This window comes from Tursiops truncatus, chromosome 4 (assembly GCF_011762595.2).
Source record: "Tursiops truncatus isolate mTurTru1 chromosome 4, mTurTru1.mat.Y, whole genome shotgun sequence".
NCBI lineage: Eukaryota > Metazoa > Chordata > Mammalia > Artiodactyla > Delphinidae > Tursiops > Tursiops truncatus.
This window is the reverse complement of record NC_047037.1, coordinates 70,952,430-70,978,490: the sequence shown is the minus strand read 5'-3', so window position 1 is coordinate 70,978,490 and position 26,061 is coordinate 70,952,430. Positions and strand designations below refer to the sequence as shown.

Sequence of the window (26,061 nt, the reverse complement as noted above, 5' to 3'; positions counted from 1 at the left end):
TTTTGATGGCAGAATATATGAGTTCTTCAACTTTGTTCTTCTGGCTATTCTGGGCCCTTTGTATTTCCGTATAAATTTTAGGCTCATTTTGTCAATTTCTGCAAAGAAGCAAGTTGGAATTTTGATAGAGACTGTATTAAATCTGTTGGTCCATTTGGAGAGTATTACCATCTTAACAATTTTAAGTCTTCCTATCCATGAACATAGGATGTCTTTCCATTTACTTAGGTCTCCTTTAATTTATTTCAACAATGTTTTGTAGTTTTCAGAGTATGTTTTATGCTTCTTTGGTTACATTTTTTCATAAGAATTTGATTCTTTTGATGCTACTATAAATGGAATTTTCTTAAATTAATTTGCAGATTGGTCATTGTAAGTATAGAAATACATTTTATTTCTATATATTAATTCTTGTATCTTTAACCTTGCTGAATTCATTTGTTAGTTCTAATAATTCATTTGTTGTGTGTGTATGTGTGTGTATTCCTTAGGATTTTCTATATATAAAACCCTGTCATCTGGAAATGGAGATAGTTTTACTTCTTCCTTTTCATAATTATCTTTAAACATTGCATTCTCCTCATAGAGATAGAGAAACGGAGACCCCCAAAGACAAAAAGACTTTCACAAAAATATTATGAGATCATGAGGGAACATGACATGAAAAGCAATCTTCCACCTCTGAGTTTCTTCCTTTCTGGAAAATCGTGTGTCCTCGTTTTTAATTATGGAGCATTAAAGTCACCTTAACAATAATAGAACTATTTTAAATGCATTGTATATAATGGAGATTTTCTGAGAATGCCTATGAAACCAGCTGACATTTAAACTTATTCTTCAGTGCTTTAAATGCCTGTTAAGTTCAGTGACTTTAATTGAAAGATGTCCTTTAACAAATGAGTGGAAAATTTATGCCCTAAATGTGGGTAGATATTTTAGCAGAGAGCCAGGTGACCGAAGCAATACTGCTACCTATTTGCAGTATGCTCTCATTTCAAATGCTGACTTTTTTGAAGGTGACTGCATCTCCTTGATTTTGTTTTGTTGAGTAATACATTTTTAAATTTCTGAAATAATTTCAGTCAATATTTTGACTAGGTAAATATATTCACATGGTTCAAAATTCTAAAGATGCAAAAGGACATACATCCTTTCCACCCCTATATCCCAGCCTGTTTTCCTCCCCAGTAGCAACCAGTAAAAACAGCTTATGGTGTATCTTTTGGGAGATAATATGTACCTATATAAAAAAGCACATACATAACTGCAGTAGGAAGAATGATGTCCATGCCATATTCCCCAGAATCTGCAAATTGTTTCTTTACATGGAAAAGGAGATTTTGAAGATGTGATTAAAGTAATGGAGCTTGAGATGGCAAGAGTATACTGCATTATCAGGTGGGTCCAATCTAATCATTAGAAGCAAAGAACCTTACCCAGCTGTGGTCAGAGAGATGTGATGATGGAAGAAGAGTGAAAGAGATGCAGTGTGAGAGGGATTTGACCTGCTTTTGCTGCCTCTGAACATGGAAGAAGGGATTCACAAACCAAGGAATGCAAACGGCCTCTAGAACCTGGAAAGGGCAAGAAGACAGATTCTCCGCTAGAGCCTCTGGAAAGGAATGTAGCACTGCCAGCACTTTGATTTTAACCCAGTGAGACCCGTGTCAGACTTCTGATGTACAAAACTATGAGACCATAAATTTGTGGTGTTTTAAATTTGTGTTAATTTGTTACAGCAGCAATAGAGAACTGATATAATAACCTTTTCCCCCATTTTTACATAAAAGTTAGTTGAATATATACACTATTTTGCACCTGGCTCTTTTTCCATTAAATGTATCTTGGAGATAATTACATATAGCTCTTTTAAAAGAGGGTGTATAACATTGCATTGTATGGATGTACCATCATTTATTTACCCAGTTCCCTACTAATGCTCACTTAGGCCATTTCCTGTCTTTTATTATTACAAATAGGACTGCAATGAATAACCTTATGCATACATCGTTTCTTAATTTCAGGAAGATACCTTCTCAGAGGTGAAATTGTTGGGCCAGAGTATATGTAGTTTTAGTTTTGCTAGATATTGCCAAGTTGCCCTCATGAAGGCTGTAGATTAGAGCAGTCTCTATGCCCAGCAATGTATGGAGGCAGGAGTGTGCCTCTCTCCCCTCACCCTCACCCGTGCAGTTGCTCACTCCCTTTAAAGATGACTCTGTGCACCAAAATTATGGACAGAGAGCAAGCCCTCAGGGGAGGAATGATACAGGTCTTCTAAATCTTGACCACCTTCCAAAAGCCTTTGTGACCAACTCCCTGTGTGGGGTTATATGAGGAGAATTTAACCAACTCTGGAGACCCAGCTCCCCACAGTAAACACATCTGACTTTGCACACAATTCAAAGACGTCTTGGAGAATCATAAAATATTTGAGCTGGCACCTTACATCATCTAAACCAACCCCTTCCTTTTACGGAGTTTAGAATTTCAGATAGGTTTTGACTGAAGGGGACACTGAAAGCATAGCTAAATAAAAAGCACTTTAGGAATGGACTGTGGCATTCAACCAATGCCCACACATCCGATTCACTTATTACCATTTGAGTCAGTATCTTGCTCAGTGGCTGCTGGGAACAATGCAGCCCATTTTGCCTGGTTACCCCAGGAAAGGGCTCTGCTCTGAAAGACAACAATGGGGAAGAGTTTGCAGGTCCCCAGAGAGCCACAGGGTTTGCTGTGCTTGTCGTTGTCTCTGCAGTATCTTGGAAGATGGTATGAAATTGAGAAGATCCCAGTGAGCTTTGAGAAGGGAAGTTGCATCCAAGCCAACTACTCGCTAATGGAAAACGGAAACATCAAAGTGATAAACAAGGAGCTGAGGTGAGAGGCTGTGCTTTCAAAGGCAACGCACGTCCAGGAGGGAGCCCTGCAGAGACTGTCCTGGGGTGACTGGTGTCCTTGCCGTCTAGTGTGGGGAGGATGCAGACATTGCTGGGTCTGGGCTGCCTGCTCAGGACAGGTCCTGAGAGGAAAGCTTTTGGCAGGCAGGATGGTAGGGACTAGAAGTCACTCATTCATTTCCATGACCACTTGCTGAGCACCTTATTGTGTCCCACACCCTGTGAGAGGTCCTAGGGACTCAATGGTAACACAAACTGCAAGGTTCCTGCTCTCATTGCAAAACAGACCCTCTGGTAGCAAAGGACAGCAAAGGACCCTCTTGTCTGACCTCCAAACCAAGAGAGAAGCACTTTCTATATCGTCTGCTGATTGAGGGCATCCAGCATAGCTTGAATCCTTCCAGAAACTGGGAGCTCAACATCTTCCATGACAATTTATCCCATCTCCAGACAGCTTTAACTCTTAGAAAACTCCTTTTCTTATTAAGCAAGAATCAGATACATAGTCACACTCTAGGTTGTGTGAACAGGAGAACCTCCAGAAAGATATTTTTCTATTACTTCTAACAGACTGATGTTTGATCCCAAAATTCATACTTTAGAAAGCAAATATAAACTTAAAAAGAAACCTAGGAAGAACTCCTACCTACCTGCCATCAACAAAGATAAGAGTAACAATAAACAATGGTAACTAATATTAATTAAGCATTTCCTATATGCAAGGCACTGTTCTGTATGTGTATGTATATATACATGTGTGTACATATACATCTATTTATGTATGTACACGTAAATGAGCATAGATATTCATTTAATCCCCGTAGCAACCTGAGGTTGGTACTATTATTAACCCTCTTTTTATGGATGAGGAAAATGAGGTACAGAGAGGTAAAGTAATTTGCCCAAGGGTCACACAGCTTATAAGTGATGAAGTTGAGATTCAACACCAGGGAGAAGTGAAATGGGGAAGAGACCAGAAGATATATGAAAGAGGCGGGGCATGGATGGTTGCCATTCCTGTTTCCTAAGTTGTCTAAGAACTGTGTTCAACTGCAAGAAAACAACTACCACCCAGCCTGGAAGTTACTCGGGCTCAGAGAGGCTTTGCATGGCCATCCTATTACCCATTAAGCTTCCTGTGAGCCACAGTACAGTGGGCTGACTCTCTGACCCCGCATAAACCAAAGAAATAAAGTAAGAATCTTGAGCAACTCTAAAGAAAAATCCCACTCATTTCAGAGCCCAGTAAGGGCTACAGGAATTGAGATGCAGAGCCCCAGAAGGTCTCACAGGAATTTTATAGGTCCCAAAGTAACAATGACTTTATTTGAAATATTTTGTCCCATTCTAAGGTCAAGAGTCAATGACACAGATCCCAAAACCCATCAGATGCCCCCAGCTCTCCTTCTGAGTTGGCCAGGAATCCTCTTTAACTGTACCCAGAGTATTAGGTCACTCTGCCTCTAGGGTCACTTCTACTTAAGAGCAAAGGCATATGGAGAAAGGTTTGTTAGTCAGGAAAATGATATAGATTCTGCAGAACAAGCAGGGGGCACGGCAGGGAGCCTGAGCAAAATACCCTTAGCCAGTGTCAGAATGCTGGGGCCAAAGCAGCTGGCTCAGGGCTGGGAGCTGAAGGGGTTAGGTGCCCAGTTTCAAATCCTGGTTCTACCACTTACTAATGATGTGATCTTAGGTTAGTTATGGTAATTTTCTAGGCCTCAGTTTCCTCCTCTGTAAATTGACAATAATCATAGTACGTCCGTCCATAAGGCTGTGTGAACATTAAATAGGGTAACACGTGTAAAGCACTTAGAACAGTGTTTAGCATGTGGTAATCATTTAATATTACCTATTATTGCTAATATGTTGCTACCCTTGAAAATACAAATGCATTTTTCCTATGAACAAATTGTGAGTTTATGATCAGAGACTGGTATTTTGAAAACTGTCCTGGAGCAAAACATAAATGACGGTGAAAAGGGGGAAAGTCTGTTGGGAAGAGACTGGTTTGTTGCTAAGCAACTGCATGCAGATAGAAATGGACCGTCTTCCGTCTTACAGGTTGCCTCCCAGGTGAGAGCGGGGCACGGTCTCCAGCCCTACTCAGTGATAAACAGACTATGCAATCCAGGAGCATCAGAGAACATTTCCCACCCCCAACCCCCTTACCTGCTGCTTATTGTCTGGTTTCTAGGATATCCATCCCCACTAACCATAGCCTACTGACTTTCTAACACATGCCATTGCTCCAATTTTAGTTTGTCTGCCCCTCTGAGAACTGATGAACAGGAAACTCCTCTGTTGGCCTGCTAGGAAGAGCACCCTCCTTCACGGCCTCAGTCCCTAGGTCTTTCCCTAGATCCAGGGGGTCATTGGAAGTTATCCAGAAATGGGGCCAGCTCCCTTCAAAAGAGTGAAAGTATTTCATCCATCCAAGCAAAAAGACCATCGCTTTTAAGACACCCCCATTTTATATACCACTAAAAAAGAAATGACACTAACAACTGTAAGGTGGCATTAATTGTAAGATGCACATTTCTTCACATCTAATGTCTCTGAGATCTGGATGCCTGGTAGAATCCCTGAAGTGAGGTAAATGTTTCCTCACTGCCTGCTTTGACCTGGCCTACGTCAGAATCTCCCACACTCGATCAGAAGCTTGCTGAACTGGATGGGGCCTCAGAGCTATGAACCCAGGCATATGAACCCCTTTATGGGACAAATGATGCCACGTGATATCACTGAGGCCCAAAGAGGGGGAAACTTGGCAGATCTCCAGATTCCACGTTTTACATGATTTTCAGTAATCCAGTCAGTCCTTATTTTTTCCTTTCTCATTTTTAAAGAAGCGAATCTTTGTTCTGTGTTGGGTTGTTTTATTTGCTTGTTTTTCCCTTCCCTTTTCCTCCCTCTTGGTTTGGAGCCCAGGAGCAGCAAATGGCCTTGCAGGCTACTACATACACTCCAAAAAACAGTGTTGAAATACCAGGGCCTCACATGTTATCCAGTCCTGGGGCATTGCAATTGTTGATTCTTATCACCCAAAAGCTGTCTTCCTCTGCTCTGTCTCAGAGACAGCAAGAAAGCAAAGGGGAGGGATTAGGGAATTAGGACCCAACCTGTTTTCAAGAACCTCCTACCCAGAAATTGCAGTGTTGGCCACCATGATTGTTGGTGTCACAAATCTTGCTTTTCCTTGATTTGGGGCTTTTCATGAGTTCAGGTTTTTTGGTTTTTGTTTTTAACTCATTGCAGAGCTGATGGAACTGTGAATCAAATTGAAGGCGAAGCCACCCAGGAGAACATCACGGAGCCCGCCAAGTTGGCAGTTAAGTTTTTCTGGTGTAAGTATACACTTCTCGCAGGAGGTGTCAGGGACAGGAGATATGCAAACGGAAGACTAGAGCCCTGGGTCCGAGCACTCCCATCACATCTGAGTGTCACCCATATTGATTCAATGCATAATTATGCGTTGAGCACCTCCTACCTGCCATGCGCTGGGCTAGGCCCTGGAGATGCAAAGATGAGCAAGACAGAGCTGGCCCTCGTCCCTGAGAAGCTTACATGTCAGTGTGGCTTACTATAAAACTACAGTAAGTGTGTCAATAGAGGAAGCACAGATTGGAGGCCACTGGGCATGAGCCGTAGGAGACCCAAGCCAGTCTTGTTTCCCAGAGGAAACTAATAACTGAAAAATTAGTAGTTATTAGCAGAACAACTAACATGTGAGAAATCTTGGAGGTAAGCGATGATAAGAGTGAAGGTAAGTTGGAGTCCTGGCTCTGTCTGCCATTGTCTAGCCAAATTGTTGGAGTTTCATTTGGGTCCACCTTCCCCTTAACTTTAACAAGCTGGGCAGTGAGTTTTCCTTGGTGTTTGGAAGTGGAGTTACTGAATAATATCCTCTGAACTGAAAAGGAACTTTGAGACTGGAAACAAAGCAGACAACTCCATAAAGAACTAGTGTGGGTAGAATCAGGTGGACGACCCTCAGAGGCATTCACAGCTGCGCTGCATTCCGCCAAAAGGGGTACAGGGGCACTTAAAGGAGCCAAAGCTAAAAATAGAATGACTACTAAAGAGAAGTATGTCCACATTGACAGGAACTGAGGGGTTTTCCTCCCTGCACTCTCACCCCAGGGGTCTCGTGACCATTAACCACCTGTGTCAGCAAAAGGCATTCGTCCAGTTTTCATGTCAGATGAAGTTTATAGGGAACTAATCTGGCTTGGGTGTATTCCTTGTGAGTAAGCTAAAGCTCAGACTCACAAAAAAAGGGAGAGGGTAGGACCGCAGGCCTAAGGTGGAGCTGACAAAATGGAGCTTGGCTGTGGAGGTCACGTTCACAGAGGAAGTTTCTGGATTCAGATGGGGAAAGTAAATCCTCCTTCTCTCTTAAGGACCATTTCAATGTTGAGCTTTCAACACTATACAGATGTCAATCAGTGAATCATAACCTGTGACCACCTGATTTACCGTATTCTTAAGAGTGGTGGGATTTTCAAAGTTCGCACAAGAAGAAAAACAAGCAGACCAACATTAGCCCCTACCTCCTTCCGTAGGTGGGTTCTAGAGGAAGTGGTACAAACTTGGAAAGCCTGGGGCCCCTGACCTTACATTCTTGACTCCGTTTAGCTAAGTGGTGGTTCCATACGCACTAGAGCTGCCTGTTGGTCCAGGGGGTACAGCCAAACCTCCCAGGTATTATGGACTTCCAGGTACCAACCTGCAATCAGGGAAGAGGGGGGATCCAGAATTATGACTCTGAACTCTGGCTGCACGCTGGAATCACTGGGGAGCTTTCAAAAGTACCAATAGCCTCCAGTTCAGAACTGGGGAGTCAGGGTGAGGGGAGGCGGGCCTGGTGTTTTTCAAAGTTCCCATAGGATTCCCACGTGAAGTCACAATTAAGAACCACTGATGTAGAAGAATTAGAACCCCAGAGCCTGGCTTCCAGGGTCCTAGAGGTGAAGGTTTCTCTTCACCTGGTCCCTCCTAATACTGTCTTTCTCTGGTTTTCAGTCATGCCATCAGCTCCATACTGGGTCCTGGCCACCGACTATGAGAACTACGCCCTCGTGTACTCCTGTACCACAATCATCTGGCTTTTTCACATGGATCATGTTTGGATCTTGGGAAGAAACCCTTATCTCCCTCCAGAAACAGTGACCTATCTCAAAGATATCCTGACCTCTAATGACATTGACATTGAGAAAATAGCTGTCACAGATCAGGTGAACTGCCCCGAGTTCCTATAACCAGGCTCTAAAGGGAGGCTGCATTCACTCCATGTTCCTTCCTTTGCTTTGCTTTTCGCCTACACCACCCCTCATAAAGACAAACCAAACCACCACAGCAAACTATTACAAATACCAGAAGGGAAATGTGTCAGCAGAAGCTAGTGGAGAGGAACTCAAGGCAAGTTGGCCCAAACACTTAGCCATGCACCATCCTGTTACCTTGCAAGCCTGATAATAAACTTGCTGCTGACCTGCTGTGCTCACAGTAGACTACAAATTGGACTAATTATTGGGAGTTTTTAATTCTAAGCTTATGTTTGGAAATCCTTAAGCAGTTATGTTGAAAAAAAAAAAGAAACACTGAACAATTTAAAGGTAACAATGTTGTTTCTAGAAAGGGAAAGCTGATGGCAAAGGCACATACCAGGTGACCTGAATCCAGGTGGCCCCATCCTGCAGTAGGCAGTCCATAGCGGGGAATCATTTGGAGTTTTTGAGTCTCTGACAGGCAGTTTCCTGGACGCATTTACTTTCTTATCAGGAGGTCTTCAGAGTCAGGTGAAGAATGGGACCATCTTGGGTCTGTGCAAGGAAGAAGAGAATCTATGAGGGTGAAGCTATGGGAATTTTTTTAAGAAAATAATTTTTGGGTCTTTTATTCAACTGATATTTACTGGGACCCAACTGCATTCCAGGCATTGAAAAATACAGACTCCGTCTCCTCCCACAGCATCTCACAGACTAGGGAGGGAGATTGACAAGTAAAGACACAATTTTAATCCAAGCTGAGGGGTCCATAGGCAGAGGCATGTGGAGGGAGCCATGGGAGCTCTGAGAAGGTCTCAACCCCTGCCAGGCATAGGTACCCACAAGGTTATACAGTCACATCTCAGAGTGTCCCAGCTTCAAGGAGTCAGGAACCACCAGGAGTTTGTTGTTGTTGTTGTTTTTTACATTTTACTATTAAAATCAGAACAATCTCAGAATCATCACCCTGCGATTACTCTTAGGTCACATAACATTTGTAATCCACTAATGTTTTGGGAAATGAATAGAAGATGAAGCCGTTTGATTAGCTTTTTGCGTTTTCAGCATGAGTATAAAATATTTCCTTGAGCACTTGAGACGCTTCACTGCTTTATATTAAAGGTTATAAAATTTCCAAGACACTTAATATGTATAATTTTCATTTTACTAAATAAATATGACCTCAAAATGTAGCTTGCTATTTGAAATTCCTAAAGGCTGAAAACCACTGGACAAAAAGGCGGTGATGGAGAGGTAGGTATTGAAGAAGAGCCTCTTCCCACAAGCTCGGCCTGCTGTTGCATCTGTGCTTTATCACACTGCCCACCCCACCAGAGGGTACCTGGCTCCTCTTCTAACATACAGTTCTTCCCAAGAGTGTTAAGCTGCTTACCTCGCTCTTAACTCATGGTACAAGACAAGCTATGATTGTGTTCCTCTTAACAGCTGTCTGGTAGCATCTAAAACAATGAACATGGCTACATTTTGCACCTTTACAGTGTAGGTATCAGGGGTGATTGAACCTCAGAAAACGGGGGGAATTCAGAGGATAGCATGGGGGCACCACGTATCTAGAGGAAACGTGGGGAAAAACAACAAAAAATCCAGAAGGGAGAGCAAGAGAAGGGAAATGGGAAGCAAACAGCAAAATAGAGACAGCAGTAAATCCCCCTGTGCCTATGTACCCATCATCAGCTCCAGCAGTCATCAACATCTCATCAATCTTGCTTCAGCTATCTCCCACCCACCCCCATTTTTTTTCATAGAGTGTTTTGAAGCAAATCCTAAAGAGCACATCCTATTGTTTTGCCTGTTAGCTACCTAAGGATAAATCTCTAGCAGGTACAGACATTTCTTAAACAACAACAAAAAATACAAGGTTACGTTTTATATCCTGCAAGTGCTCAGAGAATATAATTTAATCTATGTAATTTAAAGATTATTTTATATTATCCAGATGAAAGGGAAGATATATGTACAAAAATGTTCATCATACTTTTACTCGTAGCAGCCCCCAAACTAAAAGGAGCTAAACTAAAACTAAAACAGAGGAATGAGATCATGAATTATGGAACAGACACTTGTTGTAATGTGGTGTACTCATTAAAATTCATAGTTATGAAGACTACAAGGCCACATGGGAGCTGTGCCTGCCCGCCCACACTTACCACCTGTGTGTGTGCAGGGGGGGTGGAAAAAGGTGGAGGAGGGGAGGAAGAGGAGGGGTCCTGCATGTGGCCTTGCTGCCTGCAGAGATAGAGTCCGGAACATGTGCTCTGCTTACCCAGCCACATCCGATAAGACCAAGGTGTGTCCACCAGTGCTAATGACAGCCAATCCACAGGCTGAACAGAAACCTCTGATTTTTGTGGCCTACCTGGATGAAAAAGATAAATTAGGCCAATCTAATCAGAATCTGACTTTAAGAGATCTAGAGAAAGGATAATTGAAAACTCTGTAAGTCATAATCATAAGGTCGTGTAGTTTGGGGTGGCCATTTTTGGTGATGCACAACTGAAGTTATGAGAGTGCAGAACAGAAGTGCAAAGATAAGCCCAGACCCCACCCAAGGTCCCACCAGCAGCTTCAGTAGCTGACTGCTGTCTGTGTCCTAGCTCCAGTTCCTGTGGAGCTTAGCTGTCTTAGGTTCCTGAGTTTGGATTTCTTGAAGATTAGGCTCACACACACACAGACACACACACACACACCTTTTTCTTGAGGTAATTTGACTTGCCTGAGTGAATGTTCCTTGCAAACTCAAATAGCCCTAAGACAAAAGTGTTCACTTTTTGAGTGAAAAAAAGAAGGCAGCATTGTACCTAAGTTGTACTTGTAGTTACATAAAATGATGGCATAAAATCAAGGACTAAAAGTGAACAGAGAAATGAAAGCAATTAATATGTTAGAATGGTGGCATTACTGAATGATTTATTTTCCTTTTTTATTTTTGCTGTTGGTGTTTGTCGTCTAGGCCCTAAAACTTTAGACCCTAAAACTTCCTCCTAGTTCAGCCTGGCCCTCTAGCAAGTCGAGTGTCAAACCCCAAAGAAACAGGCTTCTTCCAATAATTACCTCAGTTATGTGAGTAGTATGTGTTTAATCCCTATGGAAAAATGTATACCTCCAAATAATGTATAGTATGAAAAAAGATACACGTATTGATTAAAAAACAAAGTGTATGTACGTGTGTGTGTGTGTGTGTGTATACATTGATAAGGGTTAGGAAACAAAACAATTCAAAGAGTTGCTTATGTCTTTTAAGTTTATGGTTTCTTTTCTCTATAAAGGTACAGGTATCCCTTCCTTTGTAGAAAAAAATTTACTTAATTAATCTTGTACAAAACTATAATGCACAGAACTATAAATGATTGACCTGGAAGAGTCCTTAGAGGCAGTTCTTTTAATGACATCTAGTTCTTTTAATGACATAACGCGCAGGTGAGGAAACAGCCGGGAGGGGAGGGGATGCTGGAGGACGCGGCTAAGTCGACTGAAGTAGGGACTGTCCTTGGATCCCATCCCAGTGTGCTTTCCACCACATCACCTCTCAGCACTCCCAACTAGTTCAGTTCACCTTGCTCTGCTGGAAAACCTTAGATCTGATGAACCTATTTTCATCTCATATTTGATATTTAGTCAAAATATTGATTTTAGCATAAAAGTTGGCCATATTTAACAAATATTCATAATGTTAATAGTTCCTCATAATCATCAAGATGAAAGTGATTGCTCTGGGGGGAAACTTTTAAATAAAAGAACACAACATTTAGACAACTGTGTAAACAAAAACTTTCTAAATTACTTATCTCCCTTCATGCCTCCTAGAAGTGTACAGAGGGCCTTGTTGGTAGTAAATAAAGATTGCTTTAATCACAGGTCCTATATTCACAAATCAAGCCACCATCTCAGGTGTAACGGAAATGCAGTGTAATAAGAGTAGAGTCCAGAAAAGTCTCACACGTTATGTTCTATAAATGCATTGGAAGTATTATATTTAACTTTCCTGAATTTTCCTAGGCTACTAATTATAATTCAAGTATAAGAATGCCAAACTTAAGTCAACTCTTCAGCCTCTTCAGGGACCCAGGGGAGTGATAGCTCATTGAATTATTTTTTTTTATCTTTTTTTAAAAATTTATTTATCTTTGGCTGCGTTGGGTCTTTGTTGCTGCATGTGGGCTTTCTCTAGTTGCGGCGAGTGGGGACTACTCTTCATTGCGGTGCACGGGCTTCTCACTGCGGTGCCTTCGTCTTGTTGCAGAGCACGGGCTCTAGGTGCGTGGGCTTCAGTAGTTGTGGCGCACAGGCTCAGTAGTTGGGGCACACGGGCTTAGTTGCTCCACGGCATGTAAGATCTTCCCAGACCAGGGATCGAACCCATATCCCCTGCATTGGCAGGCAGATTCTTAACCACTGCGCCACCAGGGAAGTCCTGGTATGACTCTCTACATAAAATGGCATATTATTCCAGGATACATACATATGCAATAAAAGTATAATGAAATTCAGAGAATATTAAACACCAAATTCAAGGTTACCTCCAGAGGGTAGAGAGAGGGGATTGCAATTGGATACAGTAACATAGGTAGCTTCCATTGCATTGGTAATTATATTAGTTTGCTGTAGCTGCTGTAACAAATTACTACAAATTTGTGAGTCTCTTTTAAGATGTTAAATTAAAATGTTTAGAGAGTGACCCCTCCCCTCAAAATTTAGCCTTCAGAGACCTGAAGACTAAAAAACAAAAAAACTTTCAAAATCTGAGTGGATTGGATGCTAACTTCTAGCAGTAGAATTTCAGGCATTGAGGTGAGGACAGGTCAGAGGAGAAAAATTCCAGTCATAGTACATAGGCAGTCACCAGCTTCACCTGCTTTTAATCCAAACCTTCTGTCTCCAACCCTTCCCAGGTCAAAAGAGCTACCAGTGATCTGTGAATCTGCTCTGTCCCCAGAAGGTGACAAATGGGCTCAGGAGCTCCCTAGCCAGAATGGGCAGTACTGGAAAAAGCAGGTGCCCATTCCTTCATCAGTACAGTTCAGCTGTGATAAGCACATGTTCATTCCTTGCCTGCAGCCCGGTCAGAGCAGGACTGGTGAGGTCAGGGCCTGCACACAGAGTCAGAGGACTCCCTCCCCAAATGAGGGAGTGGTTGGTAATGACCAGGACCAGCCCTACTGCTATGGAAATCTACAAAACTGGGACTGACATCTCTGGCATTCTGCCTAAGGGCATTATGTCAACCAAGTGTTCTGTACATGGGGAACAGTCTATATGGGTCATTTTTGTACCTATGAGTTACTGATATGAACAGCCTCTCTACCTTGGCAAGCTTAGAGGCGAAGGTTGTTCGCATGTCATTTGGGATTCATTTCTCAGCTCAGATGGCATCTCTACAGGCATCTACCTAAAAGTGATTGCCCCAATTACCACCTATCCCATACACTTTCAAAATTTTCTTTCTTACCACTTTTCACAATCTGCAATTATTTTGTTTACTTATTTGCTTATGTATTTATTGTCTATTTGTCCCACTAGAATGTAGGCTTTCTGAAGACAGGAAACTTGTTTTGTTCATTCTTGCGTCCTCAGAGCTTAGGACACTCAACAATTTTTTACTGAATGAATGAATGAATGAACAAATTAATAAACTCCCTAGGGCCCAGAAAGAATCAGTCGTGGAAATGAAAACAAGGCAAATAAATGTAAATATCCTATATTCATGTGCTTCGCGACATATTCAACTAAGATTGTCTCCCAATTTGCTATTTCTGCTACATTCCCACAATTTACCACTGGAATATCATCCCCCTCATATGCATATTCATTCTCCAAATGGAGAAACTGATGCCCAGCAAAGTGAAATGACGTGAACAAAACTATTTGGCTAGTTACAGTGGTGACTTGAACTTGGACACTAATTTCTATCAGAGAAGTCATTTACTCATGGGATAATTGGGATTTTTTTACTTCTTCCTGTTCCTTTTCCCCACAAACAACAACAACAAAACACCTCCTATGAGAAAAATGTTCAGTCTCCATGAGACAAAAAACTATGGTACAGAGTCAGTGTTACATTTGGCAAGTCAATAACCTCTACATAGGAGGCTATAGTCAAGGAATAATAACTAAGGAGGTAATTTTGGCTAGGCTTGGTGATACTCTATGTTATTAGAGGTGAGTGAGAGGAGGACATCCTGCTCCCCAGGGCTACCAGACACGTGAGATGTCACAAGGAAATCTTGGATTCAGACTCTGGTTATTTTTAGCATTAGGAATATGTTTTCATATGGCTAAGGGGCAACTCTACCAGGAAGCAGGGGACTGACTGACTTTATGAGACCTTCCCAGCATCTAGAGCCATCTGGACAAGGACAGCACAGGAAGCATGAAGAAGAGGAGCTTCAAACGCCCCTCCTCCCATGAGACTCTGCTGCCTCCTTCTGATTTGAGGGACAAATGCTGATTGCATGTACTTAACACGTTAACTGAGAAGCTACTAATTCCTTACTAAGTGTGAATGCTTTCTCTGTGTCCAGTTCTTGTTGTCCCTTTGTGTGTTATAGAAAGTATACCCCAGCTCATTCATTCCTTCCTTCTTACTTTTTTCTCTTTGAAAATGTCACCCATTCTGAAACTTGTTTTTAATTGTAATAGAAAAGTTTGACTGTCATTGAAAGGAGAATTTTTTTCATGCACACAAATAAAAGCCCTGAGGTACCATAGCTTCTTATAAGTAAGTTCACTGCCAACTGACAGCAAAAGAATTATCACAGTAAAGGGAGACTCTATGAAGATGTGTACTTTACCAAAGAATAGCCTAACTTAGAGAATCTTTCTTAGCTCTCAAACAAACCTCACCATTAACTGATATTGTTTATTAATTATGTCTAGTATTGTAACAACCACCTCTGCCACCATCTTAAAGAAAGACATCTCCCTTTAAAGTCACAAAGAACAGCCAATGGGTGGCTTGCTGAGAGACAATTTTCAGTACAGAATGATGATACCCTAAATGCTAAACACAAACTGAAAAATAAATCACAAAGCAATTTAAAATGAAGAAAAATTCTTATTTCAGCATAATGTAAGAAAACTAAAAGGAAACTCTTCAGGTAGTAGAGCAACTCTGTGAAAACAGAATCCACAGAACATCCCAGAAAACATTATATTAGGCCACCAAATTCAATACGGTCAAGAAACAATGTGATAGTTTTCTGCCTGAGGGACAAAGACTGGTAACCCACGCAATGTTTTCAGTTCTCTGCTCTGAGGACTGGTTTGACTCATTATTTGAATTATGCCTAAGAATGCCAACAGCGCACATATTCCCTTTGGCGGGAAGGCAGCTCTTCTTTTTCTTGGAATTACTGCCTCCAAAGACAAATGCAATGTGTCAACCCTAAATCATCTACTTCATTCTTAGCTATTGGTTGGCCAGCCTGCCTTTCCCACTAGATGATGAGGGCCTTAGGGCAGGGACGCTGTCATTCATTTTCGCTTCCCTCACTTCTAGTACAGAGGAGTGAAGTTAATACATGGGTAGGTGTGGAGCCTGCCTCAAAAATCAAGCCTCTTGAAAGTATTTTTTATAATTTTATCTGTTCTATTCTTTATTCCTATCTTTTTGGCATTTGAAGGACTTTTTAAAGTATTTTGACATACAAAGCACCTCGGACTTTGTATTTCAAATTAGCTTATAATAGATTTGCAACATTTATGAAGGATGGTGTTGTTAGTTCCCCTGTGGCTGTTATTTTTCTTTTATTTACCATGAATCAAGACCTTAAAATCGCTAAATAATATTCTGGATTCTAAAATGCTAGTTATAAATACTATAAATTATAAAAACTAACTTGTACCAAATATTATGGGTGACTGAAAGCAAGTTATTTCAAGAATTTACAGTTGGGATCCACCCATAGACAACAGTGTTCAGTCTCCACATAATCTCCACATCTCATCTGCAGCAATGCTTCCAGCTGCCTGCAAAATGCTCCAGCCCCACCTCATTCAGGCTTTGCTACCCAGTCTCCATCATGGGTAGCTGCCAACATTACCTGTTTGAAGGGGGTTGCCTTAGAGTCCACATCTAGTGTCCGTGTAAATCCAGGAATTCCATCAAAAAAAGCCAAATAAAAACGACAAAAAGTAGGCAAAAAAAGCACAAGATACCTCCACAGATGCCAAAAGGGCAGTACTGTGGGTACAGTACACTGCTTTTGGAGAACAGATCTGGAGCCTGCTTGAGTTGCTCACAGTCTAGAGAGAAAGATAAACAAGAAAATCAACCATTGCAATGTAGGATTCAGAGGCCACGAAGGGTTAGGAGCTGGAATCTAGGTTAGAATTGGGCACTAGGGCACCACCAAGGAGGGGCACCTGACCCCAGTCTGAAGAGTCAGGGAAGGTTTCTCTCAGGAGCAAATCCTGATCTGCCTTTGAAGGAACAAGCTGAAGTTAGCCAGAAATAGAAGGGTGAGGAGGCAGCATCCCAGGCAGAAGAAAGACTGTCACATGAGAGAACTCAAAGAATTCAGTAGCAAGTGGGGTCCAGGGTCTATGGAGGAGCAGTGGAATATGAAGCTAGCTAAGTGGCCAAGGTCAGATTACCCACAGCCTTGTAAACCATGACAAGGAGTTCGGATGTCAATTTGAAGGTGAAGGGGAGTGACTGAGGATTTAAATCTAGGAAGTAATTTAACTTGCAGAGAAAAAAGTCCTTAAAGAGCAGATGGAGTCCTCTGGGAGCTAATGCTCTGCCTTCAGTTGGCTGCAGAGGATGCCAGGGTCTGATGAGAAAGGGGTTGGTGAAACTCAGGCAGCAGGCTAAGGCCACGTCATTCATGACACACTGGGCATCCACCTACCACCTACTCAGACACCTTCCTCCTGGGAAGGGCACTGTCCTGAGCTGAGTGATGGCTCTGACAGCAAAGGAAGATAGAGAGGGACAGGTGAGCTTGAAAGTAGGAACATCCATGAGGTGGCTGTTGTAATAATGTGTGTGATGATGAGGGACTGAACTAAGGCAGTGGGGATGAAAAGGACAAGTCAGATTTAGGAGAGTCTTAGGAGGCAGAATCATGTGGACTTAGGGACCAACTGGATGTGGGAAGTGATGGGGAAGGAGGAGTCTAAGATAAGTGGTTACCAGGAGCCAAAAAGAGAGAGTAAAGATGTGAAGGCATGTTTGTGTGGGAAGATAATGAGATTCCTGACCTGCTTCCTGTCACATTTTAGGATTATCTCTTGCCACTACTGAGTATAGATCCTTTACAGCTGCCAGACTAGGTCACTTGCAGTTTCCCAAAGGTGGCATCCTCTCAGACCTCAGTCCCTTTGTACACATTGCTCCAGATGACATGACACAATCTCACTCTCCTTCTCTACCTGGATGACTCCAACTTACCAGCTCACCAGTTCTGTCCAGCCAGTCTTCTCCAGCCCTTCCCTTGCTTTCCTTCCTACTCAGCTGGTATGGGTTGAATTGTGTCCTCCCAAAAGATATGTTGACATCCTAACCATCAGTACCTGTGAATGTGACTTTATTTGAAAATAGGGTCTTTGCATATTTAATCAAATTAAGATGAGGCCATTAGGGTAGACCCTAATCCAATACAACTGCTGTACTTATAAGAAGAAGAAAATGCTCTGTGAAGATAGAAATACACAGGGAGAACACCACGTGACAACAGAGGTGGAGATTAGAATGAGGCAGCGGCCCTTAAGGAAGTCTAAGGGTTGCCGGCCACCACCAGAAGCTAGGAAGAGCTAAGGAAGGATTCCACCCAGAGTCTTAGAGGGAGCATAGCCCTGCTGACACCTTGATTTCAGACTTCTAGCCTCTAGAACTCTGAGAGAATAAATTTCTGCTGTTTTAAGCTGCTTGGTGGTAATTTGTTACAGCAGCTACAGAAAACTAATATACCAGCCATTTCCATGTGCCCATGTTTCCATACCTATAAATGCTTTACGACCGCTCAGGCATTTACCATCTAGTCTGAGTCTTTGCTTTATATTTATTCTTTAAACTATGAGCTTATCTTTAAGGACAAGAAGTCTTACACATCTTACACATCTCTGTACATACTGCACACTGGCACAATGAATGCTTAATAATGATTTTTTTTTTTTTCCGGCCACGCCGTGCAGCCTGCAGGATCCAAGTTCCCCTACCAGTGATTGAACCCAGGCCCCCTGCAGTGAAAGTGCTGAGTCTTAACCACTGGACCTCCAGGGAATTCCCGAATATTTCTTACATGAGAAAAAAATGAGCCAAAGCTCTTGATGAATTGTAGAGATTGGCAGGAGTTTGCGAGATGGCCACAGCTGGAAAGGGCAGACAGGGATACATAGTAGCTGATATGAGCCTCCAGGAGTTTTTATCTTGGGGTGTGGGTCAGGGTAGGGGGAGTGATGATGAAGGAAGCAGCCTTGAGAGTAAAGGAGAAAGGCCCACCACTTCCTACCCCCAGGCTCCATGGCACATGGATGAATTACCAGCCACGATTTGTAAGAGCTGCGTGGGAGAGAAAAGCCAGAATTTTGCTAAGGTGAGGAATGCAGGCAACCTTCTGGGAAGTCATTTGGAGTCTCAGGCTGCTACTCAGTATGTGGGCCATCACAGCAGTCCCACTTGGTAAGCAACCACTCTTCTGAGCCTCTAGAGTGCTCCCCATCACTTGGTCGTCCTTGGGCCCCCCCAGTGAGCCCAGAAACTAAAGGAGGAACACTTGGTACTGCAGAGGCCTCTATGAATTATATGAACCCGCACCCGCATCATGGCTATTTTTCTGACTGTTTGGAGCTAGCCCACACCGTTTTGGTTATCGAATATTCGGAGCTGTTTGTTTGTGAGGAATGGAGGCTGGAGTGCCAGCAGAAAGGGCTGAGGAGGAAAATGAGCACTAAGCTGCCTGAAGATGACAGTGGGCAAAGAGGTTACATGTCCAGGGAGGCTGAGGGTGACAGGGTTGGGGGCCTAATGAGCAGAACTGGCCTTGGGTGTGAAACGGCTGGTCCACGGTGCCATTTGAACTCTCTGAAAGCTGCCTGAACTAGGAGAGAAGCATGGCTAGCCTACTTGGCTCCTGGAAGCAGCTGTCCCAGAAGAAAGGGCTTGGCCGGGTCCCAGAGCCCGGAAAGATTGAAATGGAGTTTGATGCCTGAGCAGGGGAGGTGGGAGCAAAAGACATTTATGCTGAATTCCACTTAGTGTTATTGACTTAAGTCAATTAGCATTGACAACTTTATTACATTCTTATCCTTCAAGAAGTATAATCTTGTATTTAATAAGTATACTAACGTGATTAAGCAGAAGACTTTACTCCTGCCCACTCTGTATAAATTTTCTTTATTTCTATGTCCCTCTATGGAAGGAGAAGAAACATGAAACAAAAGCAGTTAACGTGTTTATGTGTTCTCTTTGAAAGAGTTGGAGGGAGTTTATCCTGCAGCCTTAATTCATTGTTTCCTATTTAGAGGGATTTAGCAAGATCAAAGTGAGTTTCAGCTATAGTCACCCATAAAGGTCCACAATGCTGCACTGCAGCCATTTTAGCACAGAATCAAATATGCTTCTGGACTCTCCTCTGAGATGTGGCAAATACAATTCACTGCCTTTGACAAGCATAGCTGAGCAGTGTATTTAAGAATGCTGGAGGGGCTTCCCTGGTGGCGCAGTGGTTGGGAGTCCGCCTGCCGATGCAGGGGACACGGGTTCATGCCCCGGTCCGGGAAGATCCCACATGCCGCGGAGCGGCTGGGCCCGTGAGCCATGGCCGCTGAGCCTGCGTGTCCGGAGCCTGTGCTCCGCAACGGGAGAGACCACAACAGTGAGAGGCCCGCGTATCGCAAAATAAATAAATAAATAAATAAGAATGCTGGAGTATTAGGGGTACAGTGGACCTTCATAAAATTAAGATAAAATTAATGTTTACTAAGGGCCTAGCTTGGACACAGTTGGGTTTCCAAGTAGGTAAACCATTAATGACAGGCAATTAGAAAGAACATTCTAGTTAGTTACCTACAATACAACAGTATAGGTGCCACAGTTAAAAAAAAATTCTAGCGATGGACTTCCCTGGTGGTCCAGTGGTTAAGACTCCGTGCTCCCAGTGCAGAGGGCCTGGGTTTGATCCCTGGAGGGGGTTAGATCCCACATGCCACATGGTGCAGCCGAAAAAGAAAAAAACTTCTAGGGACAAAGCTAGTATTCATTTTGGCTTCATTTTTAGTTCAATTCAGTTCAAGATTTTGGCTTCATTTTTAGTTCAATTCAGTTCAAGATGCTGGCTAGAAAACCCCACATATGAGAAAATGGGAGGAGCAAATTCCTTCATGCCCTAGAATGTTCTTGTAGGAGCTATAAAAAAAGATTGTTGGAAACCTTCAGCATTTCCTGCTTTATGTTTCACAGATGACAATGTTTGCCCTGAAACCAGCCACCTACGCAGCCATTGGTTTCCCAAGCATGAGCTTTTCTCTCAGTCTCCCCTCCCCTGCTTTCCCCTGACTGCCAGTCCAGGAGGGAGAAAACAGCTAGGCACCAGTTGCTTCTGTGAGAGCTTTGTGGTTCCTAGAGGGGAACCTGCCTTAGCCACAGGAGAACACAGAGGGTCTGGAAGCCCATCTAGAGCACAGGCCCACTTCATAAGAATGCCTGATGATGCAGATAGGAAGACATGCCTTCGTGAAAACAGCAACACTGCTCTCACAGAGCACAGACACAAATGCAGAGAGAACTAATTAAAACTGGATGTGTGTGTGTGTGTGAGAGAGAGAGAGAGAGAGAGAGAGAGAACAAAGAATTTTTTTTAGAAAGGGTTCTGAACCTAAAATGTAAAAAGAATAGCTGCCATAGTTCAATTTATGAAACCAAGCAATCGGCGGCACCTAGAAAGGGGCCCAGCACAGAACAAGTCCTCGATAAAGATTTTTGACAGACTGTGTTGACAGACAACCACTCCCCCACCTTTAATGCCTTCTCTGCCTTATTCAGCAGGCTTTCTTATCTCTACTATTTCCTTTCCAGCATTATAGCTGGTTAGTAACTCACTCTGCCATGTAGAACAAGATATGTAATCAGATAGTTTTCTAAGAAATTGATGTTGTTAAGGGAACCATTGTTTGATTGGGGAAGAATTTCAGAAGCGTTTATTCATTTATTCACTGATTCGACCAACACTCATCAGGTGCTTCTCATGGACAGACACTGCATTCGTTAAGTTATACTGCTGGGAAGCTGAGAGGAGAAATGCACCTGCTCCCAAAGAGGCCACCGTGGGAGAGACAGACAGACACTTAGAGAATTATGATACCACGATATAGAGGGATGCAAACAGTTCCTCAGGATCCCGACGGAGGCAAAGACTAATTCTGCCTGAGTGGAGTGGGAAGGAGGTGACCTTTGAACTGGGATGATTCCAGGGCAAGAATGGGGGACAGCATTTCACACAAACTAGTAGAGCATGAAAAAGTGAAGGAACATGGGGTGCTCTTGTTACAGAACCACATTTGTTTTGCCTGACGTGCAGCAAGCCCAAACACTGAGATGATGAGGTTCGCAGCACAGAGAGTTTATTCACAAGGCAGCCAAGAGAGGGGAACAAGTCTCAAATCCACCTACCAAATGCTTGGGGCTCAGGGCATTCATGGCATAAAACAGCAAGGTGTCTTGAGGTGTAAGGGGCGTGGGGGAAGGTGATTGGGAAAAGGCGTGGTAACTGTCATTCCGGGCAGGTGTAAATAAGCTATGGTCCTCTGCGCATTCAAAAATGGAGGCACTTAGCATCATTTGAGGGTGGAGTTTTGGGCCCTGTGACGTCAAAAGGTCACCGAGTGGACACTTGCTCATGTCCAGTTGGAGGGTCAGTGGTCCTATCCAGTCTCAACCAGCTCAGCTCCAACTAGACACAGCTGACTCGAAGTTCCTGGAAAACAGCTCTAGCAAACATCTTATCGCTTAGGCTACATGCTGCATGGAGGACACACCAGTCTTAAAACAACCCTGATTAGTGAAGGCAGGGGAAATGGATTTGACTCATTGCCCACGGTTTCTTTCTGGCACCTTGAGAATGGTAGTAAGATTGGTCTGAAGAGCATGGGGAGAAAGAAAGGGGATGTGAAAAGACAGGGAGCCTAGAAAAACAGACAGGGCCAGATTGTGAAGGCCCAAGGAGTTTGGACTTTATTCTATGCAATAAGCAGTCACTGAAGGCTGAGGTCCTTGAGTAAAAGATGAAAGTGGGGTAAGGGTCTAATCAATTGTTTGCTCCATGCCAAAAGCAGAGTTGATTTTATAAATTACATTTCACTACATAACACAATTTATTTTGTTTAGTATGAGAGCAGTATGAAGATGAATGGTCAATAAGGAAAAATGGAGATTGGTCGCTAGATCAATCTAGAACTGTTACAAGAGTCAAATAAAAATAATAAGGTTACATAGTTGAGAAATATCAAAGTAGAACAAATGCAAGTGAGCATAAATACAGTTTTTAAAATAAGAAGTCTTCCCATTGTAAACAATGATTATAGGCTTCAAAATATATTTAGGATTTTCCATGAGGTATTTATACCAACATCATATGTATTCCGAATCAAAGTCTATACTCCTCATTCCATTATGAGTTCACAGAATAATAAAATGCAATAGAATCTGGCAATATGGACTTCCCTGGTGGCACAGTGGTTAAGAATCCGCCTGACAATGCAGGGGACAGGGGTTCGAGCCCTGGTCCGGGAGGATCTCACATGCCGCGGAGCAACTAAGCCTGCGAGCCACAACTACTGAGCCCGCATGCCACAGCTACTGAAGCCTGCTCGCCTAGGGCCCATGCTCTGCAACAAGAGAAGCCACCGCAATGAGAAGCCCAGGCACCGCAACAAAGAGTAGCCCCTGCTCACCACAACTAAAGAAAGCCTGCACGCAGCAACGAAGACCCAATGCAGCCAAAAATAAAATAAAAAAGTCATTAGATGTCAAAGTGAAAAAAAAATTTTTAAAAAAGAATCTGGAAATATTAGCACAATGAAATTAAAATATGTGTCATTGCTTGCTTACTACTTGCAGTAATTTACAGACCAGACTCAATGACACTTATGGAAAATTTACAGTCACAAAAAGTTGAGAGATTTCTGGCAGGCCCAAGATAAATTTGTAGCTTAGCCAAGAAAATAATTCACATTTCCTACTTACCATTCCAAGGCTCTTCACACTTCTTATCCTGCCTTCTTTTTTCTTTCCATTTTTTTGTCTTATAGGTTTTGAAAAATGTAGGTAATTCTCTAGATTTCCTCAATTTAACTAGTTTTTAATGGGTCAGGAAACATCTAGGAACTAATGAAACCTTTGTATACTTGACAGGTGTACCTATGCTGTGTGGGTCTTCTCAGAAAAGTATTTTGGCAGTATTTGGTGGTGAGGGTAAGGAATCCTTTTGGTAGGTATCTTTGAAGAGAAGAGAAACAGTGGAGAGTTGCAAATCAAAGCCATTTTTTAAGCAAAAAGTGATTAATATTTGTCTTTAGATTTCTCTCCCTCTATTGAATACTTTTGTATTTTTGTTTAAATAATCTTGCCTCTGCTATGATGAATTTTTCCATGCACTATAAAATCTGTGATTTTTCTTGTCCCATGGAGGGCTTACCTGAAAAGGAAAAGAACAATAGCTATTCTTGACAAGCAAAGAGCTGCTGCTGACTCAGTGGTCATTAAGTCCCAACCCTTGGGTATTTTTCCAGAGGTTAGGAGTGGGCATTATCGCTTCTCTGCTCAGTGAGCCCTGGCTGATGACTTAGACAGGTCAGTCACAGAAGCCATTTCTAGCTTTGGAATTCTGTTTTTGGTGAGAAACCAAGTGGTGTTGGTCTCAGTTGCCTACTCCAATGAGAGCCAACTGGCTCAGCCAGGTAAGGAGGTACATTCAACCTGTCTCCTCTCTTCCTCTCCACACATAGCATTGAATCAGGCAACCATGATGAAGTCTTCAAAAGGAGAGCAGAAATATTGGTAATTGTCAGATAATTCTTAAACTTGTATATATATATATATATTAATTTATTTATTTATTTATTTTTATTTTTGGCTGCGTTGGGTCTTCGTTGCTGCACACAGTCATTCTCTAGTTGCGGCGAGCAGGGGCTACTCCTCGTTGCGGTGCACAGTCTTCTCACTGTGGTGGCTTCTCTTCTTGCAGAGCACAGGCAGGCTCTAGGCGTGCGGGCTTCAGTGGTTGTGGCACACGGGCTCAGTAGTTGTGGCTCACGGGCTCTAGAGTACAGGCTCAGTAGTTGTGGTGCACGGGCTTAGTTGCTCCACGGCATGTGGAATCTTCCCGGACCAGGGATCAAACCCATGTCCCCTGCATTGGCAGGCAGATTCTTAACCACTGCACCACCAGGGAAGTCCCTAACATGTATATATTTTTAAATACATGATTTGCCTTGATCTCAATAGCTACCTTCAGAAACTGAAACAAGAATGGAAGATTCCATCCACAATCCATCTCTTGGCAGCCAAACCCTCAACACACAGGAAATGTAATGCGAATACAGCCAAATTCAGTGCTTGGGCTGTTTGGTCCAGACGACTTCCCACAAGAGAGTATCTCAGTAAACGCACAGAAGGAGAGCTCTGTTTAGAAGCATTTGGAAATCTTCTTTGGGCCACACTAAGGAGTAAAGTGGTTCAATTATTCTAAAATATAAAGAAAAGCTGTACTGGCACTCATAATCTTGCAGTCAAACTAATGCTTCATTAATATTTTTACACACTAAGAAAGTCCTCTTCATCTACATTCTCTTTTAGTGGTGTTTGGAGTGGAAAAAATAATACAAGAGGCAACAGTTTGACTTTTGATGATGGAAATTTTTTTTCAAGATTCTCCAGAGAACTCTTTACCACTCCCTGTTCCAATGCTTTTTATTTTATTAACCGTAATAAAACACTTTATGTCATACTGTGCTAGCCCTTTTCATTAGTGTCTCAAAGCAAGACAGTGCTTAATTTAGAGCCCAGTCATGGTTAGGTCCAGGGAGATGACTGCTGGGCCCAAGCAGGAACCAGGCAACTCTGCCCAGTAATTTACATCATGAAGGGTGTATTCCCTTGAGAACAGGATTATCACCGCTGAGTTGGGCTCCTGCTGACAGGGCAGAAGAGGCAGTGCAGGTGTTGGAAACTTGGATGGAAAGAACTCAGGAAGGGAGGTGGCCATCCAGCTTCCTCTCACTGAGAACCCTCTCTCTTCCCCGGGGCTGGTCAGGGCCTTCAGGGTGTGACGTCAGATCCACTGGGCAGTGGAAGACCTGTGGCTAGGAACAGAGGTGGGGCCAGGACAGGGAGGTGCCAAGGGGGGCTGTGGATGCCTCTGCCTGGGGAGATCCCTGGGGAACACATGCAGCTCTGACAAGTTTGTTGCCCTCCTGCCCTTCCTGCTCACTGTCCCCTGCATTGTCTCCATTCAGCAATCATTCCCTTGCTGAGGCCCTGTTCCATGCCAGGAACTCAGCTATAGGCTGGGGACCAGGCAATAAAAGCAGAATAGTTTCCAGGAACCCTACAGTCGTTCCTGAGGAGCAGAGTTCTAAGGCAATAAACCGATTGTTGCTCTTCAAGGTACAGAGCCTGTATTAAGGGAGATGAGAGGACTTTGCTGGTGGTGCAGTGGTTAAGAATCCGCCTGGGGCCTTCCCTGGTGGTGCAGTGGTTAAGAATCTGCCTGCTGGGCTTCCCTGGTGGCGCAGTGGTTGAGAGTCCGCCTGCAGATGCAGGGGACGCAGGTTCGTGCCCCGGTCCGGGAAGATCCCACATGCCACGGAGTGGCTAGGCCCGTGAGCCATGGCCACTGAGCCTGCGCGTCCGGAGCCTGTGCTCCGCAACG

General features: G+C 43.1%; 1 protein-coding gene across 6 annotated transcripts in view; it reads left to right on the top strand.

Moving 5' to 3' along the window:
- Positions 1-9,366, top strand: part of APOD (apolipoprotein D) — an 89,137-nt gene extending 79,771 nt beyond the window's left edge. For all 6 annotated transcript variants that reach the window (XM_019922201.3, XM_019922204.3, XM_019922205.3 and 3 more), the window contains 3 exons: positions 2,762-2,883; positions 6,162-6,250; positions 7,929-9,366. In XM_019922201.3, the coding sequence (XP_019777760.1) occupies positions 2,762-2,883; positions 6,162-6,250; positions 7,929-8,164 (447 nt within the window). In that variant the 3' untranslated portion in view covers positions 8,165-9,366. The remainder of the gene's footprint in view (positions 1-2,761; positions 2,884-6,161; positions 6,251-7,928) is intronic.
- The last annotated feature ends 16,695 nt before the right edge of the window (positions 9,367-26,061 follow it).